The sequence below is a fragment of the Cyprinus carpio genome, chromosome A14 (genome assembly GCF_018340385.1).
Source record: "Cyprinus carpio isolate SPL01 chromosome A14, ASM1834038v1, whole genome shotgun sequence".
NCBI classification, from domain to species: Eukaryota; Metazoa; Chordata; class Actinopteri; order Cypriniformes; family Cyprinidae; genus Cyprinus; species Cyprinus carpio.
The window spans coordinates 3,498,678-3,521,213 of NC_056585.1; the positions used below are offsets into that span (position 1 = coordinate 3,498,678).

General features: G+C 39.2%; 1 protein-coding gene and 2 non-coding genes across 3 annotated transcripts; 2 read left to right on the forward strand and 1 right to left on the reverse strand.

Moving 5' to 3' along the window:
* Positions 1-10,281: 10,281 nt before the first annotated feature.
* LOC122147602 lies at positions 10,282-10,474 on the forward strand. The gene has a single exon (XR_006161692.1). It is a non-coding gene; the product is annotated as a U2 spliceosomal RNA (small nuclear RNA).
* Positions 10,475-14,796: 4,322 nt separating this feature from the next.
* On the forward strand, positions 14,797-14,957 carry LOC122147601. The gene has a single exon (XR_006161691.1). It is a non-coding gene; the product is annotated as a U1 spliceosomal RNA (small nuclear RNA).
* Positions 14,958-15,128: 171 nt separating this feature from the next.
* On the reverse strand, positions 15,129-20,951 carry LOC109083484 (glutathione S-transferase A-like; the record flags this gene model as incomplete). The annotated part of the gene is made up of 6 exons (XM_042769653.1): positions 15,129-15,536; positions 16,281-16,369; positions 16,716-16,834; positions 17,026-17,125; positions 18,924-18,989; positions 20,742-20,951. Coding segments are annotated over 6 exons (717 nt in total), but the record flags the coding sequence as incomplete, so codon positions are not given.
* Between the last annotated feature and the right edge of the window lie 1,585 nt (positions 20,952-22,536).

Here is a 22,536-nt window from a genome sequence, read left to right on the forward strand (position 1 = left end):
TACAGCAGAACAGTCACGCTGATCTGTTACACTGATTGGGTTGTATGATTCCAGCTGATTGTTAAAATTCTACATATTCTCAAATTCATTTATTTAATGGGTTTGTCCCACAAATTCATAAAAATACCAATCAGTCATTTACAAAAGAAAAAAAAGTCGGTGGACAAAATAATATTGAGCTCTTTGTTAATTTCAAAAAAGAAGTAGCAAAATCTCTATAATTACATGCGAAATAAAACAATGATTTTTTTCCCCAGGTTTTTAAACAATTGAGCCTTGAACTGTAAATTATGTATCCAATCTATAATATGTTATTTAGAACTTATGAGGAGCCCAAACTGTTCAGTTACATACGACATAAATGTTAAACCAGTGGTTCCCAACCTTTTTCAACTAGCGGGCGACCCGCGCAACGAGCGGAAACTCGTGCAAACACAAACTTTTAGGTCATCGTGCGCGGGCCCAAAGCGGCTCGCCACAAATAAAAATATTAATCGGAGCCCCGCTATGTGGGTTAATAACTTAAAGTCACTTCTAAAAGAGAATTGTTACACCTGTATTTTGATTGGGACATGAACTGAGAGGGCTGGTGCGGAACTGGAACAACTGATTCTCAGGATATTTAGCACGCGAACGATGGTGTAAAGGTAGCGACGAACCAATTAGATCAGAACGCAGATTTTGAAGACACACAGATATGCTTTACAGTATAAATGCTTCAGGATGAATTTGAAAATATTTCCAAAAGGAAAACGCCAATTAGCGCTTTATCAAAAAGTAAGGTAACGTCTCTAGAACAGACATTAAGTCAACAATTAATACACTATAGTAAAGGTGTAACAACATTCTAGACTTATGGCAAAAAAATAAATCCCCCACACCATAAAATAGATCTGGTGCAGGACTTTTTCTTTATTGCCCTACATTGTTCCATAGAGTCATTATTGGAGCGGTGACTCCAGTGTTGAAATAGATTTTTATACACAATAAGGTTCACACGTACATCCGTCGCAGTGCGTATTACAGTGGTGTGTGCCGGTGCAGCAGTAAGAGCAGCCGCCGCGAGCGCAAATCTGTCCGCCGCATGCGCGGAGCTATTTTGTTCTGGTCTACAAATACAGGCGGCAGCTTAGAATCAGATACGCTGCTCGCCGGAGAAAGTCTGTGCCGCAAAAGCGATGTCTCCTCACCGCTCAAACTGCGCATCCTGTGCAGTCTACAGCTCTCTCTGTGCTCATGCGCCCCAGATGGTGCATTCTTTTAGCTGCGTTTTTATTTCCCTGGCCCAACACGTGCAGATGTGAGCGGCTCTGATCCGTTAACATGGGCTGGGAAAAGGCATCACATCTGTTTTCAGCTGATGCGTTGCATTCTGTTAGTCGGGCATACTGCGGGAGGTCAGGGCGCGGAAAAATCGATGCTATAAGCGATTTAGAAATCGGCGCCGCGCTCAAATCATTGATTTTATGACAATTTCTATCGCGCAGCCCTAGAATGAACTGGCAATGAACAGAAAATGCTTTCGGGCTTATTTAATTATATATATATGAAATGGATATTATTATGTTATGAATTAGACATTGTTTAAATATTAACCAACTATTATATTGGAGAATTATAGGTACATTGATGGCGGTATTTCAACCTTCGAATACATCGCGAACCCACTAGGGAGCGGCACGGGGCCCACAGGTTGAAAACCACTGTTAAAAAACATTTGGAACAAACAAAAAAGCATTGAATAAGATTATTAAGGGGACAAGACTAATCTATATATGGAAAGTGGTTGAGCACAAGCCCAGTTTCAAAAAAGAAGCATATCAGGAAATATCTGGTATGGCAGTCTTTGTATATATTACATTGTATATGAACAAAAAAGTACTGTGGGTGCGTTGTGTTGTGTGCGGGTATGAGTGATTTTGTTTTTTTAAATGATTTTTTGTTTAGCCTGTTGAACATTTTTATGACTTTTCGAGTAATACGGAGGGTTTATGTTTATTATTCTTATTAGTAGGCTAATTGCTTACCCTCATTAATACCAATGTAAATACAGTAAAGCAAAGAAATTATAACAACAAGGGTTGTGCATATGTAACTCTGGTTTGAGATACTAAGGATACGCCTCACGGTATGATTCTGTCAGGTTTATGGTTCGATGGAAATAGGACAAAAGGGTAGGGCTTAGATTTGAATTTGGCGATTAACAAAGTGAATGGATGAACCTGCGCACTGGCGTAAATGCTTACGGTGTCATGTGATTTTTCTGGCTACGAAGATCGAGAGCGGGTTTTTTGCCGCAAGGTCTCATCTGCGAGGCGCTAATATTGGAACTTTGGAGTCTAGAGAGATGAAGGTCGTCATTCGACAATGAATAGCATGTCCTGAAGAATCTCAGTTGCACGTGCCAAAAGCCTATTGTGCGAGCGCTGGGCTTGTGTGGTAGTTCTGGACTAGAAATCCTTAGATACTAGGTTCATGATGGATGCACAAAAAACCAGTGTATGTTGGTCTTGTGTCTTGGTCTTTTGTTTGTGTGTTTGTTGTGTGTGAATCATCTTATAATCAAGCTTTCGTTTGGCAGCACTTGAAAAACCGCTCAAGAGCCTGTACATTTAGTTCTTATCCTTATTTGTTGTACATACAATCAAGAATGTTTACTATCATATTTGTGGTACTGCTATTTAAGTTGATTATTTAATGGAGAGGTGTTGAGAGAGAGTTGGGACCAAGACGGGCCTGCTATCGGACTACTGGATATACGCGTCCGGAGCGAAGCTTTAGTTACCTACTCGTCACAAACACTAACGAGCCTCAGTTAAGGGACCTGGCGCGAGCGGCGCGGTGTTATCAGATACTCTAACACCTGTGTTTTACTAATTCGCGTCGCAATCCCTTGAAACGGGACCACAGAGGACTATTGTAGAAGACCTAATTTTGGTAAAGGTTGGAGCTCGGATTTTATGGGTATTTTGGTCACATACCTCGAGAAAAAAATAAAGATTAATATATATATTTAAAACACACCGCCATCGACTCTGGGGGTCCCTCTTTTTTTTTTTTTTTGTATCCTGGTTACATTTTTCCAGTAATTCATCAACAATTCAAAAATGCATGACTACGGACTAAAAAATGTATTTTTAAAACCTTATTTGTTTTGAAAACCGTGAATATTTTCAGTTCATTTTTCATTGGAAATCGCTTAATTTTTTTGGTTAATTCATCAACAATTCAAAAATGTTTAGCAATCATTATTTACAAAAAAAAAAAAAAAAAAAAAAATGGGACAGAAAACAAGACCTCTGTGGTGTATTGATTTCTACAGAGAACATAAATATGTTATCAGTATTCACTTGATATTATTAAACTAAAAGTTGATTGTCATGATGCCCCACTGTTTTTCATTTTATATTAATTTTATATAAATGGTCCACCAATTTGGGAGTTAAAAGTAATTGACACTCCAGATTGAGATTGTGGCTAGAGTGTTAATGGTCCACTTGAGCGATAGGTGGCGCTAATGCGCTTAATAACTCTGCGATCCGCAATAAAGCCACAAGAAGAATATGGAAGCTGCGTGTGAACGCGCCCCGGTTCACAAAGAGTTCCAACAGTTCGGACATCGCTTGCGGTGAATTCCAAAGGTAAAAAAAAGCGATAATAAATACTGTGCAGTTTCTTGTACAGGCTGATCGTTTTTGGTGTCTTTTACACATCAATGGTATCATCATAATTTGTGTAGGGTTTAATTTGTATTTATCTGTGCATGTTTTTTTCCCTCTACCATAGACACTCATACCAAAGCCAAGACACTGCAAATCACAGAAACTAAAATGACTGGAGCTAAAAATCATAATTTGTGTTCAACTGAAGAAAACAAAGTACACCTACATCTCGGATGTCCTCCCTGGTGGTAGGCAGATCAGAAAACAATCAATTGTTTCATTTTGGGTGGGTGAACTATCCCTTAAGGCACTTTAGGCCTTTTTGTCAGTTTCTGTTAAGTACTACAGTCGCATTTAACCACACGATTTAATCTAATTTAAAGCTTCTGTGGTTTGCAGTGAAAAACCTCATAAATCCAATAATCAGTGAAGGTGATCGTGCAGTACCGCATTTAACCACACGAGGCGCTTCAAGCGAATGAAAGCGTAATTTTTTTCATTATTTTATCTGTCTGCTGTCTGAACTCGAGTAGAAATACTTCAGTATCTTATTTTATGATAAACAGAAACTATTAAAGGAGTTAAATCCGTTTTATGGTCCGCTAACTCCGTCCTCGTGTTTGATTGGACGAGGGGAACGCAGCGTACCGGGGGGTGGGGAAGTAGAAGGATGAGAATCCGCGGGTCTGAGGAGGACGTTTCAGCTAAGCGTGAGTGTGTCTGTGGTAGTGTTTGTAGTGGGCAGTGTTTTGGAGTGGCTTGTCCGAGCGATAGGTTTGTTAGTGTGGAGTGTTTGGTCAGCCGCGCCATCTGGTCGCGTGCCCTCACCCGTTGTCCAGACGTTGCTATCTTGTTATGTAGCGCGCTGAATGGACACATCAGCGTGATATAAGTTTATAGCGTATCGCTTCTCGGACTGGTTGGGCGTACGCATCCAGTGTCGACGACCCAAATGGTTCAACGAGTGGGAGAGGATGCACCTTTGTCGACCCAGCTCGTCGTGAGTGTGGTCGGTGAGTAGTGTTTGTAGTGTGCAGTGTTTTGAGTGTGTGCGAGTTAGTGTTTGTAGTGTGGAGTGTTTTTTTCAGGCGCTCGGTCAGCGTCTCACCGTCTCCTCATACGTGTAGTGGCTGAATGGACTCATCAGCCGCTGATAGTTTATAGTTATCGCTTCTTTCTCGGACCTTTTGGCTAAGATCAAGTGTGATCGACCCAAATGGAATTCAACGAGAAGGGGATCCCCCTTTGCCGACCATGGTGGGCGCTGAAGGAATACGGTTCGTTTACAAGTCAAGGCGGATGCAGCGGCTGACATTAAGAGAAAGATTTTGAAGATAATATTCGTGGTGATGAGCTGTTGCGAGAAGTTTTGGTGTTTCGGCATGTTTTTAATTTTTTGTTTGCCAAGATTTTTCAACGCCTGGCTTTTTATGGATTTGAACTTTTTTCAACCTAAAGGACTGTGTTTGCATTTATGATAGCAGGGGAGAAGAAAAAAGATCACCAGCGCCTTACAGGCCTGCATCTCTTCCCTGCCTTGCTCAGTATGTTCTGCCGCTAAAAGATTCCACCTGTCACATCCTTTTTGGAAGGGAAGAATGGGGACGTTTTAACATTCTTGGCCAGGGTATTGTGAAGACGGGTTGAGGGAGGAGGTGAGAGGAGGTGAACGTTTTGACGAGCCGGTTTTTGGTATATGGACTGGAAAAGAACGAAGATACCTGGTTTAAGCTTCGTGCAGACACAGCGTCACCATGTGGTTTAGTTCCATCCCCCCCCTGGACCTTCCTTCATTTGATCAAACAGGGGCTTTTTGCACTATCCAGGTCAACCAGTGTACCTGCATGAGGTGTTTTTGGTGCGCAAGGAGGGAACATGTGAAAGCTGACTGCACAGGACAGAGATGCCGCTTTTGTGTAATCTGCAGCCGCACATTGCTACGGCTTTGCCAGAACCAAAAACTTCCAGTTTAATGTGGAAGGATGAGATCACTGTTTCCGGGATATTGTCCTAGCAACAGAAAACCGACATGCCAGCCTATTTACCAGGAGGCGGCACAAGGTATCGCCAGGCTGATTTTGAAGGAACTAAATTGGTGAGTGTTTTCCAGGCGGAAGGGGGAAAGTCTAAGAGGCAGGCCCTCAGGACCAGGAGTTGGGTGCAGGTGGTGGAAGACGTTGAAAGGGCAGGTGGCGGAAACAGAACTAAGAACGTGAGGAATGTGGTGGGCAGGAGCTTTCACATGAGTCCTTCACAGCAAATGGCCAGAGTTGGAAATGTTGCGGAGTACTGTGTAGGCATTTACGAGGAGACGGAGCCTGGAGAGAGAGGGGCATAGGTACTACTGGTGTGCGAAAGTGGTAGTCTACCTCTGCAATGGAAAGACTGAGCTGGTACCAATGCTTGGGCCGGACACGGTCAAAGGCGCTAAGGAGGCGGAGGGAAGCTTGTGTGGAGGAGGTGACTGGAGATCGATCGGGAAAAGCATGTGCCCTGTAAAGTCCAAGTCCAAGAAACCTGTACTCAGGGAACGAGTCAATCGCAAAAGGAGCTGTGGTTGAGATGTGACACTGTGGAAAGGGGTGGTTGGGGGAAAGTGTGGTAGATAGAAGGGAGAGGGGTGGCGGCGTGGAGAGGGCTTTTGGAAAGGGTGGTCAGGTCAAGTTCGGGGGAGGAATAAGAGGGAGGGGGAGCAGAGGGATGAGGGACGAAGGGAAGAAGGAGGGGGGGATTGGATGGAAGTAGTAATGGCGGAAGGGGAAGGGGAAAAAAAGGTTGATAAGCAGGGAAACGCGAGCATGTGAAGTTTTTTGAGCCTTTGCTTGGGTTTTTCTTTCTTTTAAAGTTTTTGTTTAAATGGCTGTGTTTAAAGGTTGGCCAACTTTGGATGTAGAAGGAGGGGGATTGGATGGAAGTAATGGGGAATGGGAAGGACTGCAAATTGTTTAGGAGCGACAACGAGCATGTGAAGTTTTTTGAGCCCTTTGCTTGGTTTTTCCTTTCTTTTAAAGGTTTTGTGTTTAAATGGTGTTGTTTACAGGTGGCAACTTTGAATGTAAATACTTAAAATGGTACAAAGAAGGACTGCACTATTTCTGTCTTAAAAAGGTACACCTTGGGATGTGTGTTTTTTGCAAGAATGCATTTGAAGGAAATACAAAATGATGGTTTCTGTTTTTTCTGTCGGGGTGGGAACTGGGTGCCTTCCTTTTGGGTGTGTGGGGAATGTCAATGCAGATGGGGTGGGTATCTTATTTTTTATTCAGTGGGACCTTTGTTTATTGAGTCTTGCTCATTGTTCTAGTACCCGGGAGAGTAGTGGTTTGTGGATTGTGTAGGTTGTGGGGGAATAAGTTTTCGCTTTGTAAATGTTTATGCTCCGGAGTAAATTGGGTGAGGTGTAGGGAGGGGTTTTGGACCAGTTTGACTGGCAATTTTTATACACAAATAGACTGCTAGTGCTGGGAGGGGATTTTAAAGGTGTCTTTGGACAATGCTTCTGGTAGTGCATTAGCTCAACTAGTGACAGGGTTCTCGCTCCGCGATTCCTTTCGGGGGGCAGGAGGGAGGGTACCCACTTTCACTTGGCAAAAACAGTAGGGAGGAGGGGCGGCGCTTTTGGACTATTTTTTTTTGCCGTCATATGTGAAGGTGTTTAATTATACTCAGGTTCCTATGTGGTGTTCAGACCACTGTCTGGTGGGGGTATGGGAGGGAAGTGGGGGGAGAGAGGACGGGGTAGAGGGGTGTGTGGAGGTTCAATACTTCTTTTCTGAAGGACAAGGTATTTTGTATAGCGCTCTTTAATTTGGTAGGCGGTTGGAAAAATCTGCAAGGTTTGTTTTCTGTCACAAGGGGAATGGGTGGGAGGGATTCAAGGAGAGGGTTGCGGTTTTCTGCCGTAATTGGGGCAGGGAGAAGGCAAGGAGTAAGCGGGAAAAAGTTGGTAAGTGGTCAGAGGAGCTGCAGGCTCTATGGGCAGGTGGTGCCTTGGGGACTGCTGAGGGATGGTCTAGGGCTAGGTATCTGCAGGAGGCAATGAAGGAGTATTATTGGGAGGAAGCTAAGTCCTTTTTGCAAGGTTCAAGCATCGGAAGCGGCTCTATGATGAAAAAGTGCATATGCCAACCAGCTTTTTCTTTGCAACAGTGCGGGGTAGGCAAAGGAAAAAGTTATATAGAGGGTTTGAGGGGTGAAGGGGGGGTGGACGACATCGGGGAACGCTCGGGGAGGGATGTTGAAGGTGGCTGAGGGGTTTTATAGAGAGTTATTCAGTGAAAGAACTCCTTCAGTTACAGCATATGGGAAGTTTTTGGAGAATCTGGAAGGGAGTTTAGAGGAGGAGGAAAGGAGAGCACTAGAAGGGCCCTTGACCTTGCAAGAGGTTAGTTCTGCAGTGGCTTCCTTGAAAAAAGGCACGGCTCAGGGTGTGATGGTCTTCCAGCGGCCTTTTATGATGTGGTTTTGCCATGGGTAGGAAGGGAACTGGTGGGGGTATACCAGGAGTGTTTTAGAAGGGGGGAGTTGGTAGAGACAATGAGAACAGGGTTAGTAACGTTGCTGCATAAGAAAGGGGCGAAGGAAGAGTTAGGGAATTGGAGGCCAATTACTTTGCTGACTACAGATTACAAGGTGTTGGCAAAAGTCTTGACAGAGAGACTTAAGAAGGTCATTGGAGCAGTTGTCCAGTCAGACCAGACATGTGGCGTGCCGTGTAGGTCAGTGTCTATGAAACTTGGCTCTAGTTAGAGATGTAATCAGCTGGGCTGAGCAAAGGCAGCTTCCTTTGGCACTCTTGAGCTTAGATCAGGAGAAGGCCTTTGACAGGTCAGTCATTCCTATCTGGAGGCAACCTTGAGGCATATGGGGTTTGGTCCAGTGTTCAGGGCATGGGTTAGATTGGCTTTACAGAGAGGTATTCAGTAGGATAGGGATAAATGGACATTTTACAGAAAAGGTGGAGCAGTTAGGGGGAGTACGGCAGGGGTGTCCTTTGTCCCCCCTTCTCTATGTTTTATCTTTGGAACCTTTGTTGGGGGCTTTGAGGGCAGCACCTTCTCTTAGGGGGGTTCACTTGCATGGAGGTGGTGGCATATGTGCCAAAGTGGCCGCTTATGCAGATTGACACAACTGTGTTTTTGACTTCAGACCGTGACTTTGAGGTGGTTGGTAAAATTCTGGAGCAGTTTTGCCAGGTGTCTGGGGCACGAGTTAATGTGGGTAAGTCATCAGTCATGTTCTTTGGTCAGTGGGCTGAAAGAGCAGAGGCAAGAGGAGGGTATAGTTTTTTGTGCAGATGGTTTGAAAATTCTGGGAGTCAGATTTTTTAGAGGAGACAGCGCTAAAGAGAACTGGGAGGCAAGACTGAAGGTAGTAAAGGGAAAGATAGTAAGGTGGAGTTCTAGGGGGCTGTCTTTGTGGGGAAGGTTAGAGGTGGTAAAGGCTGATCTTCTCCCAAGCCTGAATTACTTAGCTTATGTGTTTCCAGTTCCCTTTTGGTCTGGGAGAAGGTTAGAAAAGCTAGTTTTCTCTTTTTGTGGAAGGAAGAATAGCACAGAAATGGTTGCTAGGGGGCAGATGTACAGGCTGATGAGGGATGGTGGGAGGGGGGTCCCCTGCATTCCTGTTGAAGATGGAAGCTATTTTCTGCTCTTGGGGCAGCTCGCTTAGCATCCCATGAGAGGGAGCACAATGCCAGGTTTTTAGCCCAGTTTTGGCTGGCTTTTCCTTTGAGGTCTTTGGGCAATTGGAGGGGAACGAGGCCCTGGTCGGCAGATAGGCCAGAGCATTATCGCAGGGTGGCAGACTTTATTGCTCGGAAGCCTTGGTGTTTAGAGCAGTCCCTGATTTTAGAGCAAAGGAAACTGTACCACGGACTGAGTGAGGAGTTAGTGGAAGGGGTAGGAAAACTGGTATCACCATATGAAGTGAGTTGGATAATGTTGCAGCCATCATATTTAACAGGCTTTTGCAAGGATCTCAACTGATTAGCTGCCCTGGGTCGGTTACCAGTGAGAGAGAGGTTGTATAGACATGGCTCTGGTAGGTCTCCAATGTGCCCGACAGGTTGCGGCAAAGAGGAGACAATAGAGCAGCCTTTTGGTTGTGTCCGGGAGCTGCAGAGCTCTGGAGGTCTGTCATGTTGGTGGTGGGAGAGGTGGAGGGGGCCAATTATTACAAGGGACTTAGTGTTGTACGGGCTGGGTTTGGATGTTTTCGAAGCACAACGAAGGAGAGTCATATGGAGTACGATCTCAGAGGGGAAGCATGTTCTGTGGGAATGGAGAACAATGTGTTTGAGAAAACAGATTCCTCGTTTGGAACCTGAAAGATTATTTTTACAACTGCTTGGGAAAATGTCGGCAGAGGTTAAAGCGTTCAGAACGTGTTTTGGGGATGAGGTGACCAGAAGGGTATGGAGAGGGCTGCAGAAGGTTGGGGTGGGGTAGAGGGAATGACTGTATTTTCTGTTTTTCTTTTTTAGGACTGTGCTTCTGTAAAATGTGGGTGTTTGATTTTGAAACTTCATGTACATTTGACTTTTGATTTTTGAAGAGTATGATGGAATGCTGAAAGAGGATTTATGTTGTATTATTGTACAGTGATTTCATTGTAAAGAATGGTTTTGGTGTTAATAAAAAAAAAAAAAAAAAAAAAAATCTGTTCTTATCAGTTTAATATCTGATACGTCCCCTATCCGGGGACCATATATTAAATTGATTTTTGGATACTGGAGATGGAATAGGAGCTTGCTCCGTCCACTCCACGCATCGACCCGGTATTGCAGTACTTCCGGGAACGGTGCATCCCCATCCGGGGAAATTAATAGGTTAAAGATAAGTGAATTATATGGATGATAGTATTTTTTTATGGAGTGGAATTGTAAGTGTGTTTTCGTAGGATACATATGAAACGATTCAGTTAAATTTGAGCTCATTTGTAGTTGTCACTTTCACTTAACATTTGAGCGAATTGATTCACAAAATAGTTCATTTTAAAACCACTCACGCTGTTTAAAAAACGTCGGAAACTGAAGACCAGAACACGAATAAAACAGCTTTTTCAGTCTCAGTACAAATGTTTTATTTAAAGTAATACATTAAATTAAATAAAATACCATTAATTATGAAGTGTCTGTATAATGTTTTTTTCATATATATATTTTAATTTGCAGATTTTGTTTTATGAAGAGCTTGTCTAAACGGGGCAATAAGAGACTGAGACCTAATACTCGTAATTTTAATTACACAAATGTCTCGTAAAAATGTCTACAAATTGATCAAACTGATCCGAGATGAGATCACCCAAAGGTTTCGAAGCTTCAGTAAGCTTCTCTTGTGCACCCATCACTATCGTAAACAAATCAGATGCAGTGAATAAAGGAATAACAATTTATAGGCATTTTATGCATATATTCCATAAAGTACAGTAGAATCATCTTTGTACAAATTTTGGCTAAAAATAGCCTGAAACCTAAAAACTGATTGGTGAATGAAGAAATAATACAATGTTTTTGCCCATACATGCCTATTCATGTCTATTTTTTTATTTACTTATTTTTAGTAACTTTTTAAGTCCTAGCGTCCTCTACAAAGGACATGCTATAAAATATGAATAAAATATTTTGTTTAAAAAATGTTTTCACTCTGTGTGTTTCTTATGCTCCAACCAATGTAATGACATGACAAAAAAAGTACTTTTTTTCTGGTTCTCAGGAAGATATGCCAAGTTCAAAAACCCATTAAAATGGAAAATTAAAAAAGTGCTGGATTTTCTTAGAGCAGTACCTGTAGTGTAAAGGTGTTTCGTCTGTTTTAAACGGTGGCCAAATGGTCTGATGGCGCAGTATGGTTCAGTGTGCATTGTCCTATATGCCAAGTTCAAAGACTGGTTAAGAGAAATTGGAAAATTTAAAAGTGCTCTAAATTTGGGTTTTGTTAAAGCAGTATCTCTAAAGATTGTATGTCTGTTTTAAAGGGGTCTTATGATGCGATTTCAAGTTTCTTTCACTTTGGAGTGTTACAAGCTGTTCGTGAATAGATAAGATCCCTAAAGTTGCAAAGACTAAAGTCTCAAATCCAAAGAGATATTCTTTATAAAAGTTAAGACTCGTCCTTCCTACCTTCCTAAAACGGCTCGTTCTAACATGCCCCCACATCTCTACGTCACTGTGTGGGAAGATTTGCATAACAATTGGATCAGTACATGGTTAACTAGCACAGTTCTGAACAGTTGTAAACAAATAAAAACTAAATGTTACGTAATAACCCCCAAAAAGTGTGCTTAACTGCAGGAAAAGATGTTTGGTATACGTTCCTTAAAGTTACACAGATGTTCAGACTTTTGAGCACATTTTATCTCAAAATGATGAGACCACGCTGAGAGAGAAAGACACAGGAATATTCCCTGATCAAAAATGTAGGCCTGGAGTTAAAATCAGTTTTAGCCAATCGACTAAAACATGAACATTTCGGTAGTGACATGAAAATACAGGGCACAATTTTTTGTACACAAAGTTTCATAATTAAGAACTTCACTTTAAAAATAAAAATCAAAAAGATATTTTTAAAACAACAATTGAATAAAATGCAAACCGTTTTTAAATATTTTCGTAAGCTGAAGTTTAGGGTTTGGGACGGACACCTCCCAATAAACCCAATACCCACTAAATGATGATTTAATAAATATTAAGCTTACTGCTATTATTGTGTGTCTCAATAGAGAACAGAAGGATCTTAGTGAACATGTAAGATGTGAATATTTAAATGCTTCTTACATGTTTTTGCTTGTTTGACAGCAGTTTGCACCATTCTGTAGAAGGGCGATTCTCCAACTATGGTACTTTTTGGACCTGGACATTTTAAGAAAATGAAACATTTTTAATTAAAATATTACTAGCATAATTTGTTTCCCCAGTATGCTTAGATACCTGCCCTGAAGTTGGCTGTGCTGATTTATATGAAATATGTATTTTTTTTTACATTTTTTTTCCAGACATCACAAAATAAATTGTCATTTCCACAACCGAACAAAAACATGTTTTCAACCAAAAATGTTGAAATATCTGTAGTTCTAAATATATTGGGTTACACATCACACTTGCATCTTTCCAAATTGTAAATTGATTTATTTCTCTGAAATGCAACCGTTAAGATTTTACAAAGTTAACACCAAAAAAACGCTGAACACTAAGCCACTGAAACCTTTCATTCATATTTCTGACATTTTCAAATCTGATATTTTTCAACTCCTATACATATACTTTACCCTTAACTGCTAAATAATCAACACCACCACCATCATTACCTTAACTTTATTTTTTTTGTTTTACCAAAACAAATTGTTTTGACAAAGGAAAGGCGGGTTATGGTGAAAATAACATTTCAGATATAAAACCTGTAGTAGAATTATAAATGATGGAAATGCAAAAGTGAGTCATGACCTCAATGTGTAGGACAAAATCAATCTCAAATTCAAGTTTTAAGTTTATTCTTATTTTTATTTCTCACCATTTTATGTTTCTTACGTCTGCGTTGTTGTACAGTTCGCCACTGTCTTCTGATTTTTTTTGGTCACTTACTGACATTTCTTTGACAGACTTAAGTCCTTGCTGTTTTTTCTTTTTATATCTTTCTCTGTCTTTCCTTAGGAACTCAGCATATTTAATTGGATCAGATTTTAGTCTTTCCCTGAAGAGTCTGGACTTCTCTGTTGATGTTTTGGGTGCCATCTTAAAGAACATCAGAGAGACTGTCAGATTTAGTTGTAAACAATAAAATCTCAATTTAAAACATTCTCTATGACATTATATGTAAAGTTTATGTGTTTACATTATATTTTTAGTACTATAGGCAAACTACTTTGCTTTTGAGCACAGACGATGTCTTGCCAAGCCATCCTGTCTTTATCACATCCATGGAGACAGATGTGGAAAAGACGGTTGTGGAAATGACACTTTCCCCTTTCCCTCTAATATCTCATGTTTGACTAACCTGTTAGTTTTAGTTAGCATTAAATAATCTCAAATATCACCTGATGAAATTGTAAAAATCCAGAAATGTTTCTGTCGGAATGAATTACGAGCGGTTCAGAAATGACATACAATAAACATACTCGCAGTATTTCTCAAATTTACCTTGATATATCTCCAATTTATTAACCTCTGCTGGGACCATTCTTTCATTCAGCCATGTGGTTTCCTCTGGAGTGTCAGTTACTATGGTTACTGAGTATTCAAATCTAGAGCACTGAGCCTGGGATTGCATTTAATGCAGAGGTGTGGAAATGACAGTGAACCCAAGGGACAAGTGTTCAACATGTTTAAAATCTCAAATTGAAAAGAAATATTGTATATATTTATATATATATATATATTAGATTTAAATGAATTGGGTTTTAATGCATACTTTGTTTGAATTTAAAATTATATTAGTATTAGATTTTAAGTGAGAGAAGGTTGAAGACCCAAAGTCTGGCCTAGGGACAGAGGCAAAATAGTAAAAAACACATATAAAATGCCTCCTATTTTATATAAAACAACCAAATTGAACAATGATTTTGTTATATATAGGTTCCCCTACACAGTAAGTGTAGTAAGTGTGGGGAAAAAAAGTGGAAATGTTTTTTTAAAACCATACATTCTTTTTAAAACACCCAGAATGGCCTGTATATGAACAGCACTGTGATAGACTGACCATTCAGTTTAGCTGTTTTTTGCTTTAAAACCATACAGTCTATGTTTAAAACACACATACATGTTCCAAATCATATATTCGTTATAATACACGTTGGAAAACATGTATTTGATGTTATCCGCGTTATAGTTCACATGCAAATTGAAAATGTTATCGCAAATTTGTGTCGCTCCCAGGAAGGCCGTGAGGTTAAAATTAAAAGACGCGCCGCTGACGTCACGCGTGACGTGTTTCCGTTTGTGCGAGGCGCGAAGTTTTTTTGTGTGTTTTTAATAAAGCTCAAATCGTTCCCGCGCTTCATTTGGCTCACGCTCGCGTCTAAAGGTAAGTCGTTATAAGCTGAGCGTGTTGTTTGTGAAAAGCGCGTCGGTGTGTGTTGCTCACCGTCGATGTGAGAGGTGTGGAGCGGAGTCAGTATCTGAGCGGACCCGCTTCCAATCATACTTACCTGGCAGGGGTGACTGCATGATAAAGCAGGTGGATCACCTAGAACGAGGATCAGCCATTGCACTTCGGCTTTCTGACCTCTATGAATTCTCCACATGTGAGAATCTCAACTGCATAATTTCTGCTAGTGGGGACTGCGTTCGCGCTTTCCCCTGTAATAGTAGTTAAAATCAGATACATACTTTAAAATTTGATGGATGATGAGTATTTTGACACTGAACGTATTTGTTGTGCGTGGGTTGAAGGTATTTTGTTGGTTTCGTAAGATGGGTGATCCCGAATCACATTTTGGTAATTTTTTGTAATGTTGGTGAGTGTTGTCTTTATTTAGACTGAACAGGATAAAACCTTCAATGCTGAACAACAAAATCTGTGAATGTTAATCATTGCAGACACAATAACAAGAAACTTGATCTTCAAAAATGAGTTCGAAAATAAAGCGGCCCGCTGAGTTAAAGATAAATGGTCGAGATTAAACGTCGGGCAAATCGACACAAGACTGAACAGAGTCAAGGGTTGTGATCTAATACAGTTAGTTGTACTTGAACATAAACTGAATGCAGTGATGTTTTAATGCTGCTGGTGTGTTCGGGATGTTCTTCACAGGTTCTTGAGCGTGTCTGGACCCTCAGGTTTCTCCAGCCATTCAAGAGGCCAGCTGGCTTTAATACTGGGACGGTCCTTCAGCATCTCGTAGTACTCCATCAGTCTGGGACAGCGCTCTCCAGGAAAGCTGGAACCAGATCAAACAATAAACCAGTCTGATATGAACCTTAACCTTAACCTGACAGCATCAACCATTAACCCTCGGAATGCATTCGACATCTTGAGACTATGTTCACATTCCTTATTTAAAAACAAAAAACAGGCATAACTTAATATTTTTCAACTAAACCCATAATATATTAGCAACTTCTCATGAATGAGTGAATGTGAAAATATAAAAAGTTTTGAGTGTGTGTACATATATATTAATATACATATATGTACACATACAAAATTTTGTCCAAAAGTGTGTGAGATATGTGGAAAAGGATAAGTATATTTTACATACACTAATTTAACTTCATAGATAATTTCACAGAAGGTATTTTTGACATCTAATGGTGTTCCATATAAACCCGGGTCAAAAATGACCCGAACATGAAACGTAATTTTCTTTTATCCCAAAAAAAATATAAACATATATATATTTCTCTAGAGATACGTGAAACACTATATCTCTGGAAAAAATAATTAAATAATAATTATTTATTTATATATAAATATACACACACATATACATATATATATATACACACGTTTCTTAAAGCATTTGCAAAGTTCTGTTCCCTTAATACAAACTATGCATTTTTTTTTTGTTTGATTATTTATGTATATCTTCTGTCAAAAAATAAAAAAAAAACTCATTAATAAAAAAAAAACTCTAAAAAAATAAATAAAAAAAAACGCTTTATATCCCGAGTGATTCACTCACTGAAGTCGTGGGAAATACGCGATGACGGGGAAACACACCACATCAGCCATAGTGAAGCTCTTACCAGCGAGGTACGAGCCTTTACCCATCTGATGAACAAATCACTCATCGTTAGAGACAGTTCACTTTTATCCCCACAAACACAGTTACAGCATCTCCTCTACTCATAAAGACAAGAATTCAATCATTACAATCAACATGTGCATTCATAATCCATTCCACTTTTCTAATGCCATTCATTTCAGAAAGAAACAGGACTTTAACACTTCTGAGGAGACCTAAACAAAGGTCAAGTTCACCCTCAGTGACTAATAACTTTACTGATAAGATTTCAGGTTGCAGTAACTAAAAACAATGACTATATGCCGTCTGGTGCAGCAAGTCATTACATTAGACGAAGAGAATAACATTTAATATTTATCAATAAAACCCAACCTTCTGCAAGTATACTTCCCACAGTTTGAACTCGGCGATTAAACTCTCTTTATTCCTCTTCAGAGCCGATTCATGTCTCTCTTCTTCAGGAACATACTCATCATAGAAAGCCACGTCATCTGGACAAAAATCAGTGTGTGTGTGTGTTCATCATATCTGATGCATCTGGATTTTATGGCTCATATAGTCTTGATAGAGTTAGAATATGTCATAAAAACAGCTCAATTTTATTCAGAGACTCAAAAATATGCCATTAGCTGCAGATGCTGAAGCTGGACGTTGAAGTGTGTTCACTGTTTAGGGCACTTACACATTTTCTGCTGCAGATTGTTGGTCTCAAACACTCGCTGGTAGACGAGCGCTTGTTCAACCGGGTCATCTGGGATCAGACGGGTGCCCTGAGACGCGCTCTAAAAAAAACAAAAACACACTCGTCAGTCTTCAGTCTGGGATGTGAAGCTAGTACTTTATTAAAAAAAATGAAATATTAGTGTTGCTTGCAAAGCAAAACATCCCTACTACCATCTCACTTGTCTATTAATATTAATAGTAGTAGTATATTGATGATATGGAGTATCATCATTAGCAGCTGCCAAGCCACTGCCTGACAACCAAACAGAATACCCTAGCAACCATTTACTAAGACCTATAACTCTGCATCAGAACATCGTATAGACATGGGCCTTGGCTCTTTTGAATAATGCTAGCAAACATGATTTCCAATCGCTATAACATGCTAATAGCGATTAATAATTTCCATGTGTAACTGCACTGAACAACCTTTCCACATCAAGCAATATAAATTCTACATATATAACATCAGAATTGAGTCAGAATCTCAAATAAATTAAGACGGGAACAGATTAAAATTAATATCTACTCTAAACTGGGATAAAATATTTAATTTGATGCTCTTACCTTTGCTAGTTATCCAAATTTGATAGACAATACTTTATTTTATTTCCACTGTAATCCATTGGGCTGTTAATTATGGAAGCTTGTTTCTGACATGGAATAAAAAAAAAATGTGTAAAGTTAATTCTGACTTTTTATTTCATGATTCTGAATTGTGAGAATATATATATATATAAAATACAGTTTTTTTTTTTAAATAATATTTATGTATAACGGAGACCCTAAATGGACATAGTAATGAAAAAATATGAGATTAGTTAAAATTATATTTCAGTGATTTTCCATTCTATTGGAAAACTGGTTTCACGAGAGATTTTGAATTCAGTCATAAACCTTTTGTCTTTTTTTTTTTCAAATATGCAAAAGTATCTTGGGGGAAAAAGTCTTGTGAATAAATGCAAAACTACTGAAATATTGTTCCCTGTTCTTGATTACTTTGTTCAAAGTGAACTAAATAAAACACTTTCAGCAATAATTACACAAACTTTCCCAGAACATTCTTTACACGTTACAAAGTTAATGTGTCTGTATATTAATACAGCTTATTTCCGCCATGGTATATAAAAAATAAAGGTAACTGCGACTTTTATATCAATTCGGACTTTGTTTCTCGCAATTCTGAGTTTACACCTCGTAATTCTGACCTTTTTGTTCTGTCATGAAATAAAAAATAAAAAGGGTACTTGGCATTTCTTATCTCACAATTCTGTCTTTTCTTCTCATAATTTGAGTTTATATATAATATTGAGCTTTTTTTCTCAGAATAAAGGAAAAACTAAAAAAAATGCTAATTTTCTTGTGGAACCAGTTTTGCAAAAGAATATAAAAGGACTTAAATATTTTAACTCATCTCATATTTTTCCATTATTATGTCTGTTTAGGATCTCTGTTATACATAAAGATAACAAGAAAAAAAAAATCAGTGAAAAGTAATTACGACACTTTCTCACAATTCTGACTTTTTCTTGCAGAATCGTGAGATATAAACTGTGAGAAAAAAGTCTGAATTGTGAGATTAAAAACCCGTTTATTTAATTTTGAATATTCTATTTTATTCTGTGGCGGAAACGGGCTTCCATAATATTCAGATGCAACAGAACATCAATCATAACTACACAATCTAGCGAGTCGACATCTTATCTTCTGCTTTATAAGAATTATAGCATGTTTGAATTGTTTGCGATCAACTGGAGACTTTTTTATAATTTAAAGCAACCAATAAGGGTTTATAAATATTTGAATCACGTAACGACACGCCCCTCTGTCACATGACACGCCCCTCGAGTGTTTTACCTCCAGATACAGACACGCGCCAAACGACTCGTTCACGACGATGTCTCCGTGCTTGAAAGTCGGAAGCTGCGAATAAAAAAAGTGCAAAATTACAAGAAAAGTTTGGCAACTGCTAAATTATAGAAAGTAAAAGCTCAATGCAATCTGAAGAAATCATACACGACACGAGTCTGTCAAGCACGTGCACGCACCTGAACTCTGGGATTGAGAGCTTTCACTTCTTCACACTTGTGTTCGTTCTTGTCGAACGACAGATGTTTGTGTTTGTATCCCTGCAGCAGCTTCTCCTCCAGCGCGGCGGAGAACCGGAGCCCCAGTACAGTATGGCAAGCCAAAGGGGTCAGAATTACGCCTATATTAAACGCGTTTACATACAAAACGCCGTTTTTTACAGCGTTTAAAACGGTATTAGCGCCGTCAAATACGCCGTCCTGATAGCAGACGCCGTAAAAAACGCGCGTAAACCGTAAAAAAACGGCGTTTTAGTGTTTGTAAAAAGCGCCGCTTTTAACAAGTAGGGGTAACTGCAGCCTGGAGCAATAGGCGTGCCAAAAGGTAGGGGCGTGCCGAAATGTGGGGGGCGTGCCAAAAGGTTTCTCATTGGTGAAACGAAAGGTAGGGGGCATGCCAAAAGGTAATGCGAAAGATGGCTGTTAAAAAAAACAAAACAAAAAAACAAAAAAAAAACCTGGCGAGCCATATACTCTTAATCGCAGATTAAAAGAAAGCCATAAATTCAACATAATCCTATAAAACCAAATTTAATTCTGCCAAGGTAAAAACGGCGTTAATGATATTAAGAATATTATTTTAAATTACTTTTGAAAGTACCTTCAAAACTTCTGCATGACGTGGGTTCCCGACGTCATCACCACCGCAAGTTTAGGTCTTGATTTATCAATAATCAAAAACAAATGACAATTATTTTTCGAGAATACAAACGTCTCTTAACACGGTTAGTCGCACTAGCTGTTCTTAAGTTAAAGTCAAAAGTTGTATTTGTTAGCATTAGTTAATGCACTGTGAAGTGAACTAACAAGAACAAACAACGAACAGTTGTATTTTTATTAACTTACAAAGTTTAATAAATACTGTATCAAATGTATTGCTCAAAGTTAATGTTAGTTAATACATCAGTGTCAACAAATGAAACCTTATTGTAAAGTGTTACCCTCTAAAACTATGTTTTGCCTGATAGAGAAAAATATATAGTTGACAAAACCACTAAATTATCAAATTTAAAAATTAGTCAGAAGAGTTTAGTAACCCTATGTTAAGTGACATAAGCAAACAGACACAGCTTTATCCAATAAAACATTTATTTAGCTTTCACTTTCAGTCACCAGTTCAAGTAAAAAAAAAAAAAAAAAAAATATTATAGATAGATAGATAGATAGATAAACCACTCATTCATTCATTCTGTAGTAGCAGTCCATAGAACAGAATCCAGCAAACTCTTTGTCTGAATAGAAAGCTTTTAAGACCCCCTTCTTTCCATGGCTACAATATCCAGTGGTGTTTTTGTAGATGCATCCACAGCCATCACACCTGCTGAGCTCAAACTCACTCTGTAGGTCTTCCTCACATCTGGACTGACAGACTTCCAGTCAACGATACCTACACAAGAAAAAAACTAATGTTGAGAGATTCAAACAAAAAGTAACCAATAAGTATAACTAAATACAAAATAAAAAAGACTGCAAGTGTTGTCACTAGCAGAAGCGCAAGTGTCTGAGAGTGCAAGTGCAAGTCTGCAGCCAGACCCTTCTCCATTATATTATAATACAACTGTACTGCTGACTCTTCACTGAGACGCACCTGAACTCTGGGATTGAGAGCTTTCACTTCTTCACACTTGTGTTCGTTCTTGTCGAACGACAGATGTTTGTGTTTGTATCCCTGCAGCAGCTTCTCCTCCAGCGCGGCGGAGAACCGGAGCCCCAGTACAGTATGGCAAGCCAAAGGGGTCAGAATTACGCCTATATTAAACGCGTTTACATACAAAACGCCGTTTTTTACAGCGTTTAAAACGGTATTATCAAATACAAATACCCCATACCAAAAGCAGAACGCCGTAAAAAACGCGCGTAAACCGTAAAAAACGGCGTTTTAGTGTTTGTAAAAAGCGCCGCTTTTAACAAGTAGGGGTAACTGCAGCCTTCCACAATGTTGACAATGTGACTCTGTTATGAAGGCTTCATCCAGGCTGGTGCACTGGCACACGTCTATTCCATCTTCTGTCACCACACTGAACCCTCCTCCTATGATTGCCATTTTACACACAATATCCATCATATGAAAGATAGTAGCAGGGTCCCCCTACAACAAAAAAAAAAAAAAAAAAAAAAAAAAAAAAAAAAATAAAAAAAAATTAATAAACGCTTTTCAAATTCATCAAATTCTGTTCCATCCTCTTTGGCTCAGACAGTGTAGCTACATACAGTGCAGAACTGCAAAAACTATTAGAAGCTAATGTATAAGGGTCACAATATACGATGCATTTCATTTTCTTGTTTACACTGATAAATCTTACATTGTTTTCTAAAACTATTGTTTTAAATTTTTTAACAGATGGGCTGAAAGGGTACAGAAGAATAAAATATTACAAGAAAAGATTTGAAACAAGATATTTCACAGTTGATGATTTATTTTACTATACTCACTCCAGCAGGTGTTCTTAAGTATGGGTGTGTTTGAGTACATCCTCCACAGACATTCCTTCCGTGCTTTCTCAGCGTCTCCAGGAGAATGTTCCTGCCGTGTGGTCTTTGACAGTCCAGGTGTCTGGAGGTGTTTTCTGATACTCACTTTGTAGCACATTCACATGGTTCTCAACAGACACTGAATCCTCTCGATTACAGGTTTCCTTCATCAGAACAACAGAAACAGATCATGCTTAGACTGTGACAGATATGCGAAACATCTAAATACTTACTGAACAAGGTGCTTTAGATAAAAAATAATAATAAAAACATTGAACTGCATAAACATTAAGATGATGGTCAGACAGTGAAAAAGTGGAGTAGATACAAAAAAATATTTAAATATCTGTAGTACAGTATCTTCCTTACATGGACCTGCACTAAGTGAAAATGTAAAATTGATTAACAGTGCAAAAATAAATGATGCATATGGCAGTGTGCTTACATATGTTACAATAACCTGCAAGTGGTGCACGTTCTGCTTTAAATTTCCAGTTTAGGGATGTGTCAGGTGTGCTAAAAACACAAATTTGACTGATTGTCATTTTTCAGCAAATAAAGATTCCAATATATTGTTACTACAATATCGTGTGTGATTGTGTTGATAGAGATAAATCCATGAATTTATATTTCTCTGGAAATGGTACTTCACAACCAGTGTGTTGGCAACTTGAATATACTCTGCATTAGTTGGATACCTAGCAGAAAGGTAGAAACAAACTCTGAATTAGTTTTTTATTATTTTGTCTAATCGTCTTCATAGATTGTGAATTGATCTTAGTTCAGTTGTAATAGCAGAGGTGGTAATAATTATTATACTTACAGGATGTATTCTGTACTGTATTGCACAACAAGGATGCCGATACAAACTATCAGCTCTGAGAGCTTCACCTTCGATGCAGATGCGCTCA